This window comes from Malania oleifera, chromosome 13 (assembly GCF_029873635.1).
Source record: "Malania oleifera isolate guangnan ecotype guangnan chromosome 13, ASM2987363v1, whole genome shotgun sequence".
Taxonomy (NCBI): Eukaryota; Viridiplantae; Streptophyta; class Magnoliopsida; order Santalales; family Ximeniaceae; genus Malania; species Malania oleifera.
Genome location: NC_080429.1, coordinates 36,652,738 through 36,673,292, shown reverse-complemented (window position 1 = coordinate 36,673,292; position 20,555 = coordinate 36,652,738). Strand labels below are relative to the sequence as shown.

The 20,555-nt window shown below is 37.2% G+C and overlaps 1 protein-coding gene across 1 annotated transcript in view; it reads left to right on the top strand.

Annotated features, from left to right (window-relative positions):
• Positions 1 to 2,938, top strand: part of LOC131145570 (protease Do-like 9) — a 45,491-nt gene extending 42,553 nt beyond the window's left edge. The window contains exons 6-9 of the mRNA XM_058094730.1: positions 2,040 to 2,141; positions 2,235 to 2,285; positions 2,377 to 2,481; positions 2,563 to 2,938. Coding sequence (XP_057950713.1) covers positions 2,040 to 2,141; positions 2,235 to 2,285; positions 2,377 to 2,481; positions 2,563 to 2,661 — 357 coding nt within the window. The 3' untranslated portion in view covers positions 2,662 to 2,938. The remainder of the gene's footprint in view (positions 1 to 2,039; positions 2,142 to 2,234; positions 2,286 to 2,376; positions 2,482 to 2,562) is intronic.
• The last annotated feature ends 17,617 nt before the right edge of the window (positions 2,939 to 20,555 follow it).

The window sequence follows — 20,555 nt, the reverse complement described above, 5'->3', positions numbered from 1 at the left end:
TGAGGTCATTTGGTTAGTTGGGAGGATGCGTGTAGATTTATGTTGGAGGGTGCTTTGGGTCTTGGAAATTTGGTGTTTAAACCCTGCCTTATTTGGTAAATGGCTGTGTTGATTTCCTTTAGTCAACACTCTTTGGCTTAAAGTTATAGAAGGTAAATTTGGCTTACATTCTAATGCGTGGGATATTGATGGGGTTTAAGATGTTTCATGGAGAGTCCTTGGAAAATTATTGCTCAGATTTATCCTTTAATTATTCCTTATATAAATATGTTCTAGGCAATGGGTCTTGGATCCTTGTTTGAGAAGATTAGTGGGTGGGAATTATTCGCTTTGCATTTCATTTGCTCGTTTATATCATCTCACTTTAGTGCATAATAATGTCATTAGTTACTTAAATTCAAATGGGCCTACTTCTTGGGATTCCCACTTTCATTGGCCTTTAAATGATAGGGAGCTGGAGGAACTATCTTCTTTGTTGGTTCTGTTGGATGGTTGTCATTTGTCATGTGAGAGGGATAGTTGGAGTTGGTGTTTGGATTCCTCAGGTTTCTATTATTCAAAATCTTTCTGAGTATTTGACCTAATCTTTTAAATCCTTTCCCCTTCATCGTTTCATCTGAACAGAAAAAGTGCCCTCTGAGATTAAGGCATATACTTGGTTTGGATGTTCGTAATAGAGTTAACACCAACAATTTGCTGCAGGGTAAGAGGCCTTTCAAGGTTCGACTCCAGATGTTTTTTTCTTGAGTTTTGATAGCTGAGAATATGCTTCGCATATATTTTGGCATTGCCCTTCTTATGGGGACCTTGGAATAGTCCAAATTAATTATTTGCTGTTTTTGAGAGAATTGGGTTTGCCCGGATTCAGTGGAGAAATTATTACATCTCTTTTACATGTTTTGGGAAGAGTGGTGGTGGCTTTGTCTTGTGGATTTGTGGCATCTTTGCAGTTTTTATGGAGAATTTGGATGGAAAGGAAGGCTCATATCTTTCAATAAGGCTCTCCTGGGGAAATGGCTTTGGAGATTCATGAAAGAAATGAATCATTTCTGGAGGGAAGTCATTGCCTACCAAATATGGCCTTCATGGGCCTTGAAAGATTTGATTGGAGCTCATGAAGTAACCCCCTGTTTAGTTTGTGGAATGAAAACAATGTAGGAAAGGAATTGAAGTAATAATGGAATCAAGCAAGCAATGGAATTGTATTTTAAATGTGATCATTATGTTTGGATACTCATCTGTAATGGTGGTAACAAAGGAATAAAGGATTTTATTACCAAAAATACCCTTTGAATAAAAAATACCTTTTTAATCCTTAAATAACAGATGCTGGTGACGGTGGCTTGTCCCTCCTTTTGGAGCTGCTCTCTTGCCGGAGTTGCTGACCTCAGCTCAGGAGGGAGACTAGATCAATGAGAGAGGGTTGCTGAAATTTGAACTATCACAATTCCGTTGTCGTTTGGTGGTATCCCCTTGATGCCCTTTAATAAAATTTCTTTGCCGATCAAAAGAGACAGGATTTAGTACTTGGCTTCTCTCAAGTCTTTTGGCAGTTAAGGGGAGCCTTTCTTGGATCTTTTGATACATTGGAAGGCAGATTTTTTTTTTTTTTTCTAGTATTTTGACTTATTTTTATAGGAGGATCTTTTTCTCCTCTTTGTACATTCTTTCCTCTTCGATAATATATTTTCTTTTTCTATAAAAAAACTTAATGCTGATGTTGTCATCTATTTTTTTTTTTTTTTTTTGGGTTAACAAACTAGTTTTCTTATTCATCATTGTACCATGTCCTTTCTGTTGGCTTGTGCTGATTATGGTTGGTTAGATTTTTTGCTTTACAAATGCTTGTGATACACATATTTTATTACCATCATGGGGAGTGCATTCTTTTCATGTGTTCAACTACTTGCTCATTTTTGTGTAACTTACTGGTTTATGAAACTAAATACATGCTATTTTATGGACAAAGCAATGTCATGGTTGAGTTTGCAAAGATTTTTTGAGGTGCTATTTTCCCACTGTTTGTGCACTTTCTCCAGTATGGAAAAGAGTATGAATATGAAGCTCCGGTGAAGCTTTTGGACAAACTCTTGCATTCACTACCAGAGTCACAAAATGAGCAGATTGTTGTAGTTTCGCAGGTCTCTCTCTCTCTCTCTCTCTCTCTCTCTCTAGCTTTGATGTTGCAGTGGGTGTATTGGGCTGACTCTCTACTCTTTTACATTTTTTGTAAGGTTCTTGTGGCTGATATCAACATTGGATATGAGGAAATTGTTAACACTCAGGTTAGAGTTTGCTTTCTCTGTTGTGCTTGTGGAGTTTCTGAAAATGAATCTGCCAATTGCCAAATGCAAGCTAATTTGTATGCTAGTGTAGGTTGTTGCTTTCAACGGTAATCCTGTGAAGAATCTAAAGAGTTTAGCTGGCATGGTGGAGAGTTGTCATGATGAATATTTAAAATTTGATTTGGAATACCAACAGGTCCTCTCTCTCTCAAATAAATAAATAAATATAAGAACTCACTAACATGTAGGTTGCCTCTAATTCATGTGTTCTGTGCAGATAGTTGTCCTTCGGACAAAGACTGCCAAAGCAGCAACTCTAGATATTCTCACAATGCACTGCATACCTTCTGCAATGTCTGATGATCTAAAGAGATGAGTTCAGATCTTGAGGGCCTTAATGAGTTGGGCAATTGCGAGCTTTTTGTGTAGTTGATAGCTACAGGTAGACAAGAAAGTTTAGATCATCGGATGGGCACTTGCAGTTGCAAGCTTTTGTGTTAATAGTTTCTTAGATGTGTACATGGTGCGGGGTTGTGGAACTCCTCTCTTGGAAATGATTGAGCTTTCACTGTGTTGGGGCTCAATAGGCTTGTGCCCTTTGTAAGGATCTTTGAAAATGTAATATTTAAGGGTGATCATGTCCTGTTTCCTGACTTTTGGCTTCATTGGTTCCCTTCCCCTTTCCATAGAAAGAGAGGTCGAGCATTCCTTTGATGGTCCTTGCATTGAATTGCCAGAGAATATTGGCATATTCTCTTGTAGATTGTTTAGATTATGTAGTGTAAAACACACGGCGTCTCTATTATGGAGATGGGGTGGCAAAAAGAGAGGCAGGGAAGAATGCTTGTGAAGGTCGCATTAGTACTTTTTACCCTACTCCTCTAGTTAAATTCCTCCAGCACACTGCCACTGCTTTCATACCCCATCTTATTTACTTGTTTTCTTCAGTGGTCCTTACCATCCAGCGTCGCCTCCTCTCTGTCCTCCATGTGCTACATCTCTCCATCAGTTCCTCCATCGTTTGTCCTCTCTCCACGAGTGGCTTTAAAAGTCTATGCTCTATCCTTGGTAGTGCTAGTCTCTTCAATGTGTGTTGCTCGATTGTAAGGTTTTGAAATTCTAAAATCTCATATCTAAAATCTATTTAGATCAAATTTTTATCACTAAAACCAATCAATGCATGTAAAATGGTTAGCCTATTGGTTGTAAAAGATTCATTTACCAGTAATAAATGATTTGACTTAAGGACAAGTGTTTTACTTGACAATCTAAGTAGGCTTTAGACCTACGAATTGTCCTTGCTTTATCACTGGAGTTGAAATTGCTCAACTGCATCATTTGCACTTGGAACATGAAGTAGAGGTCAATGACGTTAGGGTACTATATAATTGAGAGGAATGAAATTAAATTTATCATTTGATTTTATTATGTTTAGCTGATCCCACCTAGTGGGACTTAAACTTGCTTTTGTTGTTTGATTTTATTATGCTATCCATTTAAAATTTCATTTCATTCAATTCCTGCCTAATTTCATTACGCAAACCATAATTACCATTAAGCAAATGTAATTGCTTCCTCATATCCCATTTAGTCGCTCGGAGTGATCTTTATTTTCTTATTCAAGCTCATTGTAATACGATTAATTTATGGACGCATCTTACATCACTTAATTTGAGGAGAATTATCAGAAAAGTGGGAATTCAACTTTATTTTTGTATACTCCCCATTTTTTTTTTTATTAATCAAGGAACTATTTTAAAGTTTCAAACTTCTACTTCAAAAGTGTTTTTGAATTAAAATGTTGCCATTGAAATGTGGGAAGGAATATGTTACTTCATATTGTTTGGTCCAAGCCTAAGGGCCTACAATTGACAGAGAAAAATCATCCGGCAATTCTTTTCTTTTGGCGAGGTTATAAGCTACCGTGATATGACCCAGCTGTATTAGGAAACCAGAACATTTTTTTTTTCGTAGGAATCAAGAACTTGTTTTGTAGGAGACAAGAAGCAAAACTAAGAACGAAAAAAAAAAAAACATTTACTCTAAATTTTTTTTCACTGAGTTTAATTCAGTATATATATATAAGCTACCGTGATATGACCCAATTATATTATAATGAACTAATAAAACTTATTGAAGCTGTATTAGGAAACCAGAACATTTTTTTTTTCGTAGGAATCAAGAACTTGTTTTGTAGGAGACAAGAAGCAAAACTAAGAACGAAAAAAAAAAAAAACATTTACTCTAAATTTTTTTTCACTGAGTTTAATTCAGTATATTAAATTGTAACACTTAGATGCAAATCTATAATAAATATTTATGATAAACAGAATTAAAGCTCATCGGTCTTCTAATTCTCAAAATCAATTACATGCATCAAAGAAACAGGGCTCTTATATCGAACCTTTTTACCAAATGGAAAAAAATTGGTATGAAAGCTCATAGAAGTTCATACAACAAACACATTTTTTTTATATTAATTATTTGATAAATTATACTCAATAGCTTACTTATGACATAATAAAACTCAATCAAAACAAATTCAACTATGTTATAATTTTCTGTAGAAAAAAATTATGAAAATTGATATTAAAAGTTCAATCAAATATATTATGTTGATAGGTGAAACAACAAAAAAAGCATAACAATTTTCAAAAAGTAGAGCCTTGGAATCTTAGCTAACAAACCAAAAAATTGAATCCCCTTGTCACAAATCCAATCGAAATTTTTCTGATTTCATGGTTATAATATGAGAATTGATACGAATCTATATTTTGACACAAAATACTATGAAAATATCTTATCTTCATTTGCATTCTACCATTGTTCTAATTAATTAAACTTCACATATTTCTTCAATACTATTTTTTCGTCCTTTAATATTACTTTGGGTTATCCTTTTATGTGCCAAAAATCAATAACAAGTCTAAAGAAGCACGCGGCCCTTGTACTTGTGTTAGGTAAAGCGAAGGAGAAAAAGAAAATTTAAATAAAATAAGCTAAATACTTATTTATTATTTTATTTTTTGAGAGAGGCAAGCCGTAGCTTAATAATAAGGGTGTTGCATCGAAATTTGAAGGTTAGAGGTTCAAAACATAGAGACAGTTTCTCAAAATATGGAAATAAGATTGCGTTGATCATGCTTCATGATAGCCTTGTATAGCAGGTGTTATAAGTTTTTACTATTTTATTTTTAGGACTCTAGTCAAAATTAAAGAATTGTTAGTAAAAATTATATGGACGAGTGTTGAGGATTCTGAAGACATATGATGCAAGGTTAAAAAAAAACCTAAACTAACGTCTATTCATCGCTACACTTAATTTGGCATTTTTCTTACCCCTACTTTGGAAAATGTCCATATTTGCAAATATGTCCAAAATTTAAAATTTGGACAAGATTGGATATCCATAAGGAGAAATAGTGAAAGCTTCAAAATTCTAATTATGTATTGGCGAGGACAAAATTAATTAGAAGCAGTATACAAGTGGGTGAAGTGGAATAAAGAATTTGAGCTTGGACTTGGTTGTGGGATAAGTTGAGCCGAACTAGATCAATGGGATGGTAAATGAGCCAACTTGCGAGCCTATCAAGTCAAGTATAATTTAACTTGAACTCGACTCGTTTAACTAATTAGTTTGAAAGTGTGCTTGAGTTTAGCTCGTTTAACTTAATAAACGAGTTCAAGCATGATATTCTTGAGATGAACATCGAGTAGCTCATGAATAGTCATTTGCAGCCCTACTCTTACCAAAAGTAATGAAATAGAGTTATCAAAAAAAAAAAAAAAAAAAAAAAGATTTTAGAGATAAGAAAATTAGTACACTAGGCTTTAAGAAATGCTCTTTAATTTTCCTTGTTGCCAAATTGACTTTACTCTAAAAAGATTGGTTATAACATTAGTTTCTGTGATTATTTAACAATTGACAATATTATGGTTGAGCATTTTATTTTTCAATCTTGGGGTGGTATCTTCTCTAGATGGTTATTTTTAGGGTTTGCTTTTCTCATTCTTTTCCTTTTGGGCAAACACCCAACAGCTAACTAGAGAGAAGATAAAATTTCAAATGACTTCATAATTTGTTGTTAGTACCATATACATCGACTTTCAATTTTTTCTGATAGATAAGGACATAAACACCATGTCACATAGACAAACCCAATGTCCTTTGATTTATAGTGAGTACTTGGATGCTAGCCTTCCATCGATGGCAATACGTTCAACAACTTCCTCAAAAGCATATAATAAGATGTTCCAAGCGAAGGCACACATCCTTTCTTTGGTCCGTTGTCAATTCATGTAACCATTCAATGCCACCCATGCATCTAGCACAAGTATAATCCCTTCCTTCTCCATGACATGTTTTATATAGTTTCTTAATCTTACAATCCATTTGTTTATTGTTTTCATATCCCAAAACATTCCATTACTTCACTTTTATATTCTATCCCTTTACTTTTCTTTAACCTTTCCTATCCTTAATTTTATTATCATCTTCTTTCCACAACCCATGTCATTCTATTATATATATATATATATATATATATATATATATATATATATATATATATATTCCCTTTTCTCGTGTTGTGCAAAGTGTTGAATGTCAATGCGCAGCGGAAATAAACAAATCAAATCGGAACAAGCAATGCAAGCAACCAACGATGAATATGCGAAAACAATCAATCACAAAGAGAATAATGGAAAGTAAATGATCAATGACACAAGAATTTACGTGGTTTGACAATGTGCCTATGTCCATGGGAGCAACCGATTGATTTTCACTATCAATCGTCAAAGTTTACATCAACGGTTACAAAATATTGTTTATATCCTAACCCTATGCATATAGAAGACTTCGAATGTATCTAAAACACTCCTGTAGCAATCCCTGGAGGAAAATTCTCCAAAATCTCCCAATCTACTGATCTCCTGATTCAGAATCCATGTTTAGCACCAAATAATACTGTCAACGGTTTAATACCAAGGCTGAATATGAAGCTTGACTGAAACCGTCGTTAGTTATCTCTTAAGAGTAAACCGTTGACCCAACTGTCGATAGTTTCTTCTTGCAGATTACTTTCTTGTTCTTTACTTCACTATACTTTTCTGGTGCATGCATTCCACTCAATATGAGCCATATATCCAACAATCTCCACCTTGGCGAATATCCACCACTTAGGAGAAATATGAAAGCATAACCCGCTGCTCCACCTGAGATAGTAGATTGGGACCGCCTTCCGTCTAGCACTGGGAGATGTTAATCAAGTCCAAGCAATGCTTGAACTTGTCTGTTGTGACATAATTTGTCAATATATCTGCTACATTCTCAGACGTATGAACTTTATCAAGCAGAAGTTCACTTGAAGCAAATCGTTCCTTGATCCTATGAAACCACACATCAATGTGCTTTGTCCTCGCATGATACACTTGGTTCTTCACCAAATAGATGACACTTTGATTATCACACTGCAACCGAACTCCATCTTACTGAATACCCAGCTCCTTGGCCAATCCTATAAGCCACAACGGTTCGTTGGCAGTTTTAGCCACTACCATGTACTCTGACTTAGTAGTAGATAAAGTAATGAGTGACTGCACCATAGACATCCAACAAATAGGTCCTCCCATAAGGGTGAATATGTACCCTATGGTATACCTCTTGTCATCCAAGTCCCCTGCGTAGTCAGCATCCACATACCCTACCACTAATGGATCACCCTATTGTCTACTAAACATAATGTCATATCTGGTTATACCCCTCAAGCATATGAGAATCCATTTGACTGCATCCCAATGCTGTTGACCCGGATTTGAAAAGAACTTGCTCACCACATTGACAACTTGTGCTAGGTCCAGCCTTGTGCATAGCATGACATACATCAGACACCCCACTGCACTGGCATAGGAGACCTTTGACATGCCACGAACCTCATTGTTCGTCTTTGGGCACTGGGCGATAGATAGCCTAAAATGACTCGCTAATGGTGTATTCACCGGTTTAGCATTAGCCGTGCTAAATCTCTCCAACACTTTCTCTACATAGCCGCCCTGAGATAACCACAATCTCCCTGAAGCTTTGTCCTTGCGAATGTCTATCCCAAGTATCCTCTTGGCTGCACCCAAGTATTTCATATCAAACTCTTTACTCAACAAAGTCTTTAACTGATTCACCTCAATCATATTCGTCGCAGCAATCAACATGTCACCGACATAAAACAACATAAATATGATAAAACCGTACTTAAAACTCCTCACATAGATGCAAAAATTGTACTCACACCTTCTATAGCCTATACGGATCATATAGGCGTCAAACCGTTTGTACCACTGCATCGCAAACTGTTTCAACCCGTGAAGTGACTTCTTTAGTTTACAAACCAAATGCTTCTGTCTAGGTTGGAAAAACGCATTTGGTTGTGTCATGTAAATTAGCTCCTCTAAAGCACCATGGAGGAACGTTGTCTTTATGTCCATCTGCTCTAGATGCAAGTCGTATCGCGCCACCAGTCCTAATGTTATCTTGATGGAAGTGTGCCTGACCACAAGGGAGAAGATTTCATCGTAATCAACTCCCTTTCTTTATGAGTACCCCTTCACTACCATCCTAGCCTTGAACTTTTTTTTTTCCTGAAACTACTTCTTTCTTCCGACACACCCACTTGCATCTAATCACCTTTTTCCTTGCTGGAAGCTCCACCAAGTCCCACATCTGGTTATAATGTTGTTGATTTTTTGAGTCCGATCCCTGGTTTTGATAATGACAAACCACAAGTATCTCATGGGTGTATTTAGTACGTGAATAGGTATAATATTCATCACACACATAAGGGCAAGAGAACATGGAAGCCAAGACAGGACTTAACGCTCACTCCGACATATTCCATGAAGTTAGGAGCAAAGAAAAAGGAGAAGACACATTCATTTTAATTGTAATGCATTTTGTTTCATATTTTGGGTCTGTAATAATGGTCTGTAATTTAATGCATTACATGCATGATGGTTGCATAAGCTCAAGAGGCCTTAAAATGACCATAGGAACGATCACCCATATAACCTAATTGCCTTATGCTTATTCACACTGGGTTGACGAAGCATAGAGACCAAAATAGGACTTAAATGCACATTTTAAGTGGTCTCGGTCGACCGAACCCTTGGCAGTATAAATGCCTCGATCAACTGAACCGGTTAGAAGTCAACATGTTGACTTCACTTGGTCGACCGTTCTGTTTTGAATGTACCATCCTCGGTCGACCGAAAGTAAAGTGTCTAACATCCTAACTACTTGGTCGACCAAACCTTGTAGTTCAAATTAGTCTTGGTCGACTAAACCTCATAAATGGTCAACCGGCCTCTAGCCATGGTCGACTGAACCCATGAAGGGTTTAGAATCGCCCTTAAACGGTCGACCAAATCCACAGTTCAAAATTGCCACGGTCGACTGTACTTATAAAAGTGGTCGACCAAACCTCTCGGGTTGGCGAAATTTTTACCGTAGTTAAACAGGGTTAATTTTTATTAAACATAATTAAACAATTTTCAAAATATCCTTGATGTCCATCATGGTTATATTTCTGGAAAAAACTATATATACCTTCTCATTTGCTAAGATTAGACAGAGATTAGCATATCGATTAGCAAATTTTTCTCTAAAAATTTTATTGGGCTAAATCTTTCATACTCTCGCCTTTTACAAGTATATTGCCAAAATTTCTTTCTCATACTCATTTAAATACATATTTTTGAGAGAGATCATTTTGTTTTTCACATTCATTTCAAAAGCTTAAAATCTCTCTTATACTTGCATTTGTTGATTATTGATTTTGGAGAGTAGCTTAAAGGTTTTCCCATTGTATTTTACTTAGAAATATTGGATTGAAAAAAAACTCATCATTTGCTTAAGAACTTGCATTCTTATTGCAACTTTCGTAAGCTTGCTTTGTATTTTGATAAAAATATTTTTTGCAAGCTTAAACCCTAATATCCATTGTGCTTGATATTTGAAAAATACTATTGTCAGGATATTTGCTTAAAGTTGCAGAGATTTTTGAATATTCATTTTGCAAATATATTATCTTGAAATCAAAGGTCTTACTCTCACATATACATATTGACACACATATTGTTGAGAGTTAACACATTGGTTAACGAAATCTCACTTGAGCTTAATATCCCATCATACTTGAGTGTATTGAGCATACTATTGTACATCATTTGTTTAGTTTAGAAGCATATTTGTTTGTACACAAAAATTATTGATTATCTGTTGTATTCCTGAAGGGTTGTCGAAAAAGGGAGACTAGCCATTTGAATAGTCCCGAAATTGCTCTAACTCGGTTAGGAGAGCACCAGACTGATTCAGACCTAGTTAAGAGAACTAGGTGCACCATCCTGGTAAGGTGTTGTAATCGGTGTCACTCCACCCGTTAAGCAAGCCTTAGTGGAATCCCCTTACTTGTGAGCTTGAGGCGGGGACGTAGGTAGTATTGGCCGAACCCCGATAACATTTCTTGTGCCTGATTTTAATTTCCGCAATTTAAGTTTCTGCACTTGAATGTTTATGTTTTAGTATTGTGAATGATTAAGAAATAGAGCCTCCTATACTTGCTTTGATTATTTGCTTAGTAAATTTCTTGTGGGTATTGAAATCCGTTTAGAAAGACTCTATGTAAAGACCCGAAAAGTATAATAATCAAAATAAATAAGGAAAAGAGGAAGAAGGTTTGGGAACAGCCCAAACCATCGACAATTTCATGGGGAGGAAGGGAAAACGTCAACGATTTTATTTTTATTGCAATAGGGTAACATGGTAAACGATTAAAAGGGGTTGGTAAAATCCAAACCGTTGACGGTTTTATAAGAAGAGTAGAAAAGTGTCGACGATTTGCTCAACATAATGCTTTTTAAAAAAGAAACTCGAGAGTTCATTTGAAAACATAAAAAAAAAAAACAAAAACAAAAACTCTCTCCCCCTTTTATCAAATGCTACGACCCTTTCCCCATTTTCTTTCAATTCCGGCCCAGTTAAGCTCCTTTTTGACGATCAGGAACCACCACAAGGTTCCTAGGAAGATTCTCTACAACTTAAGCGGAGCAGAATTTCAGTTTGGTGTTTTGGGGCACCATCCCAAAACTAGGGTAAGTAAAGTAATATAGAGTTTTATGGTTTATTTGGAGAATATAAAGCCTAGGAAATACTAAATGATAAATATTTTGGTGATTGAGGTGATTAATTTGGGAAAAATATGAAAATTATTCTGGGGATTTAGTTGATTGACTGGGGAAATATATGTGTATAATTTTAGGGTTTGAAATCATGAATGCCGCAGAGGCGTGAGTTAGAAATCAGTAAACGAGTTTAGTTAGCCACGTAAGGGAAATATGCTATGCTAGTAATTTTAGGAATTTTTACTAGTAAAATATACGTATTTTGGGATATGAATTCTGGATGTGTTAAGGTATGAGATTATGTATTTTCAAGGAAATTCTACAGATTATAAATTATCTTTATTATTAGAAAATATAGGTTACAGTACATGAGTTTTATTTATTTAATTGTGTGGCATGAGTAAATATCAGTTTAGTACAAAATTTACACAGCTTTCAAAGTATCATGATTTGCATTATACATACAGAAAGATGTTTTACAAAATTTACAGAATCATGATTTACAGTATATACACAGAAAGATGTTTTACAACATTTACAGAATACTATGATATATAGATTACATATCCATAACATTCAGATATTACAATTTATTTAGATATTACAATTTATTCAATTATTACAGTCTATTCAAATAAGTTGTTACAATGTTATGGTTAATTTAGTTGAAACAGAATCATGGTAAAACAATAAAAATATATATAACAGTATTATATAGTATCAGTATAACAACCTGCATATTTTGCCATTTTTTTCCATAATAACATACATAATATTCAGCTAAACTGTCATAATCATGATCAACCTAGACCCATGGGTACCAGGGATATATCTGTCATAAAAAAAAACTCTGATACCTAAGCAGCAAGAAACATAAAATCATATACATGCCATAAATATCAGAAACCATACCAGAGTTCTATTAAATCCGCAATATACATATACATACAATCATCCACAAAAGACCAAAAAGTGCTAGTAGGGTCTCAACCCAAAAATCCATCTAACCCTAGCTCATCCTCTTACCCTATAGATAGGGTAGTTTAGTCCTCTTCTACTGCTGTGGGGTTCTATCTGCCCTCCTACTTGGATTTCCTAATATGTTTGTAATGCTGGGATGAGACACCTCTCAGTAAGGGAAATAAACTAACACCAGTGTGTGACAACATGAGTATTTTAGTGTTATACATAATATCAGTACATAAATCATATCTAGTAAAAACTATCTGCATCGTACCTAAATAAAACATGATACATCATAACATGATATAATGTACTAAATTTCTGTACATGAAAATCATCTCATATAACTGTACAATACATGAATAATACCCAGGATAGATAGCTAGCTGATGTCATGTATTACCCCCACATGACTGGGTTGTGCGGCCTGAAGGCGAGACCTAGCAATGGCTAGCCGACCACGCTAAGTCAAACATGAGTTTGTAAGTATGATGGGCTTGCCCCTTCTGGTTCGGACTGCTAGGAGGGACTCCTGCACTACCATGAAGCTACATCAATTGCCATCTCCCATACTCTACATAAGATGTGTGGTAGCACTAATCATGAACATGAACTTGAACATATAGCCACAGTATTGTGCATTGTGAAACTAAACTAAGCTATTCGGGTTCTGATAACATATAGTACGTTTCATACATTGATACATGATTATTTTATAATCATAATAATATCTGACATGTTAATATTTCATGAATTCTTGCATATCATACATAATAATGGCATCTGAGCCAACATGAATCACGACATCTGCGCTGGCATATCACAACATACTGAACATGAAATTCTTACACTGATTTTCATAATATTCATAAAATCATGGTTCCTGTACTGTTTTATAGTTTTCCTAAAAAATGTGAATTCATGCTTGTTCTGGAAAATCATAATTTCCCGATTTAACATAATTATCATGAAAAATCATACTCATGTCACACAAGTGTAAATAATCTTCTATGCATAAATCTGAACTAAAATCATGTTTTCTAATGAAATGTATTAAAGCCATTTCCTTGTTCAACAACAGTATTCCCAAACACAGTTTCATATTATGCATATTTTCTTGAAAATAAATATTGTATAATGGTAAATAATTTCATGAAAAATGTAGATTTAGTTTATCCTCTTACTTGACTACTGAGAAGCCCTCAATCTAATCCAAATCTACACCCATGGTATTCCCAGCTCAACATCCTGAAATTTACATTTTCCCTAACAAAACTTCAGTATTATTCCATCTACTATATTTCCTCAGACCTGGAATACCAAATACCCTATAAAACTTAAAATAACCAACTTACCCAAATTTTGGGATGGTACCCAAGTTGGCCTAACCAACGATCTACTCCAACATACTTGAAGAGAATCTTTCCAAGAGTAGCGTGGCGGCTTCCGATTGTCGAACTGGCAGAGAACCGGGCCAAAAATCTAGAGAGATGGAGTGGAGGACGAATTTTAGAGAGAGAAGAGGAGTTTGCATGCGAAATTGCTCGCTGAAATTTGGGTTTGAGCTATTTATACAACTGGCTTCGTCGACGAGACACGTCATTTCATCGGCGAGGCCAAGAAGGGAGTTCGTTGAAGAATTCATAACCTTCGTCGACGAATTTCAGGCCCTGAAATTACCCCTTTCGGTAATCTTTCATCGACGGGACACGTGGCATGTGACGAATCCAATAGGGAGTTTGTCAATGAAACCGGAGGGTTCGTTGATGAACATTGCTTTTTCCTTTTTTTGAATTTCCTTTCTCCTCCTTTCCTTTATTATTATTTTCTATAACATTTCAGGTTTCTACAATCAGACCCTGATGGACCAGATCAGTTTACAGAGCATAGTACCGTAACTATTTCAGTTTAGAGTGCAACCACATATCTCAGATAGTGTGTGAATTTTATGAGTAGTCGATCAATCATATCATTTTGCATATATATATATATATATATATATATATGTATATCATAAAAATCATCGGCCCGTATGCCGGTATTTCACATTTTATCATAGCCTGGCCGGTACATCGGCAAATCATATCATAGCACAGCTCGTATGCTAGAAAATCATTTCTATAGCTCGGCCCGTATGCCGGCAAATCATACACATAGCACAACCCGTATGCTGGCGAATCATATCCATGGCTCAGCCCGTATGCTGGAAAATCATACATATAGCTCGGCTCATATGCCGGCAAACATATATAAAAATCTCGGCCTATACGCCGGTTTTTCATTATAAAAATCTATATCATAATCACATTTCCAGAAAACAGTATTTCATAATAATTTCTACTCATGCCACACTGAACAGGTTTTTCATATATTCAACATACCATCATTTTCAACAGTGTTTTCTCAAATACAAATCATATATATGAATATATTTACTTTCCTGAAATCAAATGCTATATATACATACATTTTCTTAAAAAGAACTAGCTTAGTTTATCCCCTCACCTGTGTCCTGAAGAGCCCCTAAATCAAACACTCCTGCACTCGCAGGGTTCCCCGTTCAATATCCTCGAAATAGCATTCCCTAGAACTAAAGTTCAGTATTTTTACACGTATATCACTTCCTACAATTGTCAATTAACCAAATACTGAGTAGAAAGCCTTGCCCAGGATTTGGGATGGTTTCCACCTTAATCCCACCGACGATCCGCTCCGGTAGACTTGCAAAGAACTTTCCCAGGAGTGTCGTGGTGGCTTCAGATCCTCAAACTGGCAAAAATCTGGCCCAAAATCGAAGAGAGAAGGGGGAAGAACCGAAGGATGAGAGAGAGAGGGTAAGATTTTCATTAAAAATATGAGTTTTTTACTATTTATAGGGCTGGATTCGTCAATAAACCACGTCATGTTGTGGACGAGTCCTTTAATACTTTTATCGACGAAAGCCACTCCTCGTCGATGAAATTTAGACAGCCCAAAACCTCTCTCGGTATTTCCCTGTCGACGAATCTTGCCTTCATTGACGAGGTCCTTTTATACCCTTGTCGACGAATCCCCTGTGTTCGTCGATGAGGCCCTGATAATTTCCTTCGGTTATTCCTTCCAAAGTGCAATGTCCTCGACTGCCTCCTTCTGTTTTTGGTTTCCATTTCCCTTTCTTTTTATTATTTAAATACCATTATTCTTCGGGTCATTACAGGGTAAGTGTATGCTGGGAGATGTATTTTTTTTGTAGATACTAGATGATCTAGTGGAGAATACTGGAGAGATGTGTATATATATGTTTTGGGAAAATACTGAATTCTAGTGTTGTAATTATGGTCATATGATTTTATGTTTTCCGTTGCATAGGTTTGTTATCTTATGAACAGGTATTCCTTGGTGCCCACTTTGGGATTGAGATGTTATAGTAGACTTTCAGAGTGGTATGATTTTACAGCACATAGGAAAAAAAATGGTTTGAATTTTTTGGGTCATTACAGTTTGGTATCAAAACTTAGGTTTCTAGGTTCTGTAGACTCTAGTGTACAGCGAAAAACAATACCAGAACATAGAAATGAAATTTTGAGAAGGATGGAAATTAAGATAGAACAGAATTTCAGTGAGTTAATATTGGAAAATTAAGATGAGAATTTAGGGTTCTATTCTGCAGTCTGGAAGCAGAAACTTTGAGGTGGTTTCTGTGATTTTCTTGGGGTGATGATTTTAGGAAAATCATAGTAAACTATCATCGATTTCTATTTCCATATGGTAGGACTATACCTTAAATTAGCAATAGGTCGTATGAAGATATCTTAGTTAGATTAATGTAAATAGCATTATGAGGTTCAGATTCTTAGAATAATTTGGTATTATTGCAGGAGTGACCCTGGAGGTAGTAGTGCTCATGCTAGTGGCGATAATGGTGCAAAGCCTTCTAACATGGGCGGTGGGGATTCAGATGCTGTTTTGTGCAGTGTAGCTCAGTAGGTCATGATTGAGATTGCACGAAGCTCTAGAGAGCAGGGAGACCCGTTTGTAGCCCCGGGGTGTACGATAGAGAAGTTTACCAAGATGAACCCTCCAAAGTTTTCAGGAGGAGTTGATCCTGTAGTTACTGAGAACTGGATGCAGGAGATCGAGAAAGTAGTAATGGTGCTCCACTGCACCAATGAGCAGAGGATTCTCTATGCCACGTACGAGTTGATAGGCGAGGCCGAGAGATGGTGGACGACTATGAAATTATTGGAGGAACAGAGACTTATACCAGTGGCTATGACCTAGATCTGGTTCAGAAAGGTACTTTTCGATAGATATTTTCCCGCCACTATCAGAGAGGCTAAAGTGTAGGAGTTTCTGAATTTGACTCAGGGGCCGATGACAGTCCAACAATATGCGACAAAGTTCATCGAGCTGTCACGATTTGCTCCTTATATAGTACTAGATGAGACTAAGAAAGCAAGAATGTTTGAAAGGGGCTTCAGGCAGGACATCTATAAACAGGTAGCAGTTCTAAAGGTGCAGGACTTCTCTCAACTAGTAGACAGGGTCGCAGTAGCAGAGGAGAGCAATCAGAGGGATATGGGAACACCGAGCAAGAGAAAGAGGCCCACACCTTCGGGTTTTTAGGCAGGTTCTAGCCGGGGCTCATGGAGAGGAGATTGGTACAGTGAAGGTCAGAGGTAGATGACGGGACATCGTGGTTTTCAGGGTGAGCAAACTTATCCCACCTACCCTAGGTGTGGCTGGAGACATATGGGAGAATGCTGATTGGGAGAGAACCTCTGCTATCACTGTGGGAGACCAGGCAGTATGGCTCAAGCTTGTCAGCGACTGCCGACCCACGCACCAACTCTTAGACCATTCCGAGGAGATTATCAAGCGCCTTGAGGAGGCTAGTAGAGGAACACAGCTCCGAAGAGGGTTTATGCGAGACGCTGAGGCTACCGAAGACATTATGACATGTATTCTTATTACTTCATCATATATAACTATTGTTTCATTTGACTCAGGTGTCACCCATTCTTTCGTGTCATTGGGATATGTTAAATTATTTGGGGTTGAGGCACAACTGTTAGATGTTGAGATGTTAGTAGCCACGCCGACTGGATTAGTAATGAGGTGTAGGAAGGTACTTAAAAACTATCTAGTGAGCATTTAGGAGAAAGTATTATCAGCTGACCTCGTGGTATTAGACATACAAGGGTTCGATGTGATATTTGGTATGGATTCGCTGATAGCTAATTATGCCAGCATTGATTGCCATAAAAAAGAAGTGATCTTCAGACCCCCAGGTGAACAGGATTTCAAATTTGTGGGATTATGTATGCGCGCCTCGTCATAGTTAGTGTCGGCTATTCAGGTGAGGAGGCTGCTTCAGGGTGGTTGCCAGGGGTATGTTGCTTATATAAAGGTGATGCCAAAGGAAGAATTGAAACAATTTGATATTCCAGTAGTTAGAGAATTTTTAGATGTTTTTCCAGAGGAATTACCTGGTTTACCACCAGAACGAGAGATTGAATTTGCTGTGGATTTGCTACCAAGGTCAGCACCAATATCTAAAGCGCCATACAGAATGACTCCAATTAAACTGAAAGAATTGAAAAATCAGTTGCAGGAGTTGTTGGATAAGGGATTTATTAGACCTAGCGTGTCGCCATGGAGAACACCAGTCCTGTTCGTGAAGAAGAAAGATGGGACTATGAGGATGTGCATTGATTATAGAGAGATAAATAAAGTGACAATCAAGAATAAATATCCTTTTCCTAGAATTGATGATTTATTTGATCAGCTCTAGGGGACCTAGGTCTATTCCAAGATTGACCTTCAGTCGGGGTATCACCAGGTGAAAGTTAAAGCAGAGGACGTTCCGAAGATAGATTTTCGAACCAGGTATGAGCACTATGAGTTCTTGGTAATGCCGTTCGGATTGACTAATGCACCAGTAGTGTTTATGGACCTACTGAATCGGGTGTTCAATCAGTACTTGGTTTGGTTTGTTGTGATATTTATTGATGATATACTGGTTCATTCGAAGAGTTTTGAGGAGCAAGAGGATCATCTAAGACTGGTATTGCAGGTATTAAGGGAAATGAAGTTATATGCTAAATTCAAGAAATGTGAATTCTAGCCAAGACATGTCACTTTTCTCGAGCATGTGATTTTTGGGGATGACATATCAGTAGATTCGAGCAAGATAGAAGTAGTGGTGAATTGGGTGAGACCAGTGAATGTTCAGGAGATCAGAAGCTTCCTAGGTTTGGCAGGATATTACCGGCATTTTGTGGATGGTTTTTCCAGATTATCGGGTTTATTGACACAACTCATGAGGAAAAATGTAAAGTTTGAATGGACCGATGATTATGAGCAAAGCTTCCAAGAGTTGAAGCAGCGGCTGGTCACTGCACCGGTGTCATCTATTCCATCAGGAGAGGATGAATTTGTTATATATAGTGACGTGTCCCTGAAGGGACTCGGGTGTGTGCTGATGCAGCATAGGAGGGTTATTGCCTATGCATATCAATAGCTTAAGGAGTATGAAAAGAACTACCCGGTACATGATCTAGTGTTAGCTGCAGTGGCGTATGCTTTAAAGATCTGGAGGCATTATCTTTATGGTAGGAGATGTGAGATCTTTACTGATCATAAAGTTTGAAGTATTTCTTCACCCAGAAAGAATTGAATATGAGGCAGAGAAGATGGTTAGAACTCATTAAAGATTATGATTGCACTATCAGCTACCACCCAGGGAAAGCAAACTTGGTGGCTGATGTTCTGAGCCGGAAGTCAGTAGGAGCAGCACTGTTAGCAGTGGAGATTCAACATCTGATTTAGATGGATTTGGAGAGGCTCGATGTGAAGTTAGTAGAGGATGATTACCAGACATTTATTACCAACCTAGTGTTACAGCCTACCTTGCAGGAGAGGATTAAAGCTACTCAGAGGAATGACGCAGAATTGGTAGAGCTGATAGATATAGTGTAAGAGGAGCTCAGTATTTCAGATTATGGAGCTCTCAGGTTTTGTACGAGGCTGTGTGTACCTACAGATGTTGAGACTAGGAGAGCTATCCTAGAGGACACACACAGATCCATTTACACAGTGCATCCTAGAAGCACTAAAATGAATCGAGACCTCCGGGAGTCATTCTGGTGGAGCAGCATGAAGAAGGAGATAGCTTAATTTATGGAGTAGTGTTTGACGTCCTATCAGGTAAAGGTTGGGTACTACAGACAGGCGGGATAGTTGCAGCCACTCCACATCCCGAGAGGAAATGGGATAATATATTCATGCATTTCGTTACAGAGTTACCGCCGGCGTTGCATGGGCAGAATGCTATTTGGGTGGTCATAAATCGACTGACGAAGACTACTCATTTTCTCCCTATTGAAGTCAACTACTCTATGAATAGGGTAGCAGAGTTATACATTCAGGAGATAGTTCGACCCCATGGTGTGCCAATATCAATAGTTTCAGACCGAGACCCCCGATTTATATTGCATTTTGGAGGAACTTAGAGGAACCTTTGGGGTCTCAGTTATCTTTTAGCACGACATTTCATCCTTAGACGGATGAGCAGATAGAGAGGATGATCCAGATATTTGAGGACATACTACGAGCATGTGTGCTGGATTTCTAGGGTAGTTGGACCCAGTATATGCCGCTGATTGAATTTGCATATAATAACAGCTACTAGGCTAGCATCAGGATGAGACCTTATGAGACATTATGTGGTAGGAGGTGCCGTTCTCCATTATACTAAGATGAAATAGGTGAGGGGTGAATTCTGGGACCAAAATTGGTGTAGTAGACGTATGATAAAGTCCGACTTATTAAAGATAGAAATAGTGCAGCTCAGAGTCGGTAGAAAAGTTATGCAGACACTCGCCGCCAGGAGTTGGAGTTTGATGTGGGAGATCGAGTATTTCTGAGAGTAGCACCGTTGAGAGAAATTATAAGATTTGGGAAGAAGGGTAAGCTGATCCCTAAGTTTATTGGCCCATTGGAGATACTTGAGATAGTGGTTTCAGTCGCCTACATGCTAACTTTACCACCAGCTCTATTCAGGATTCATGACGTATTCCATATTTCCATGTTAAGGAAATACGTCCTAGATCCCTCCCACGTGATTAGCTATGAAAAGATAGAATTTAGAGATGCTTT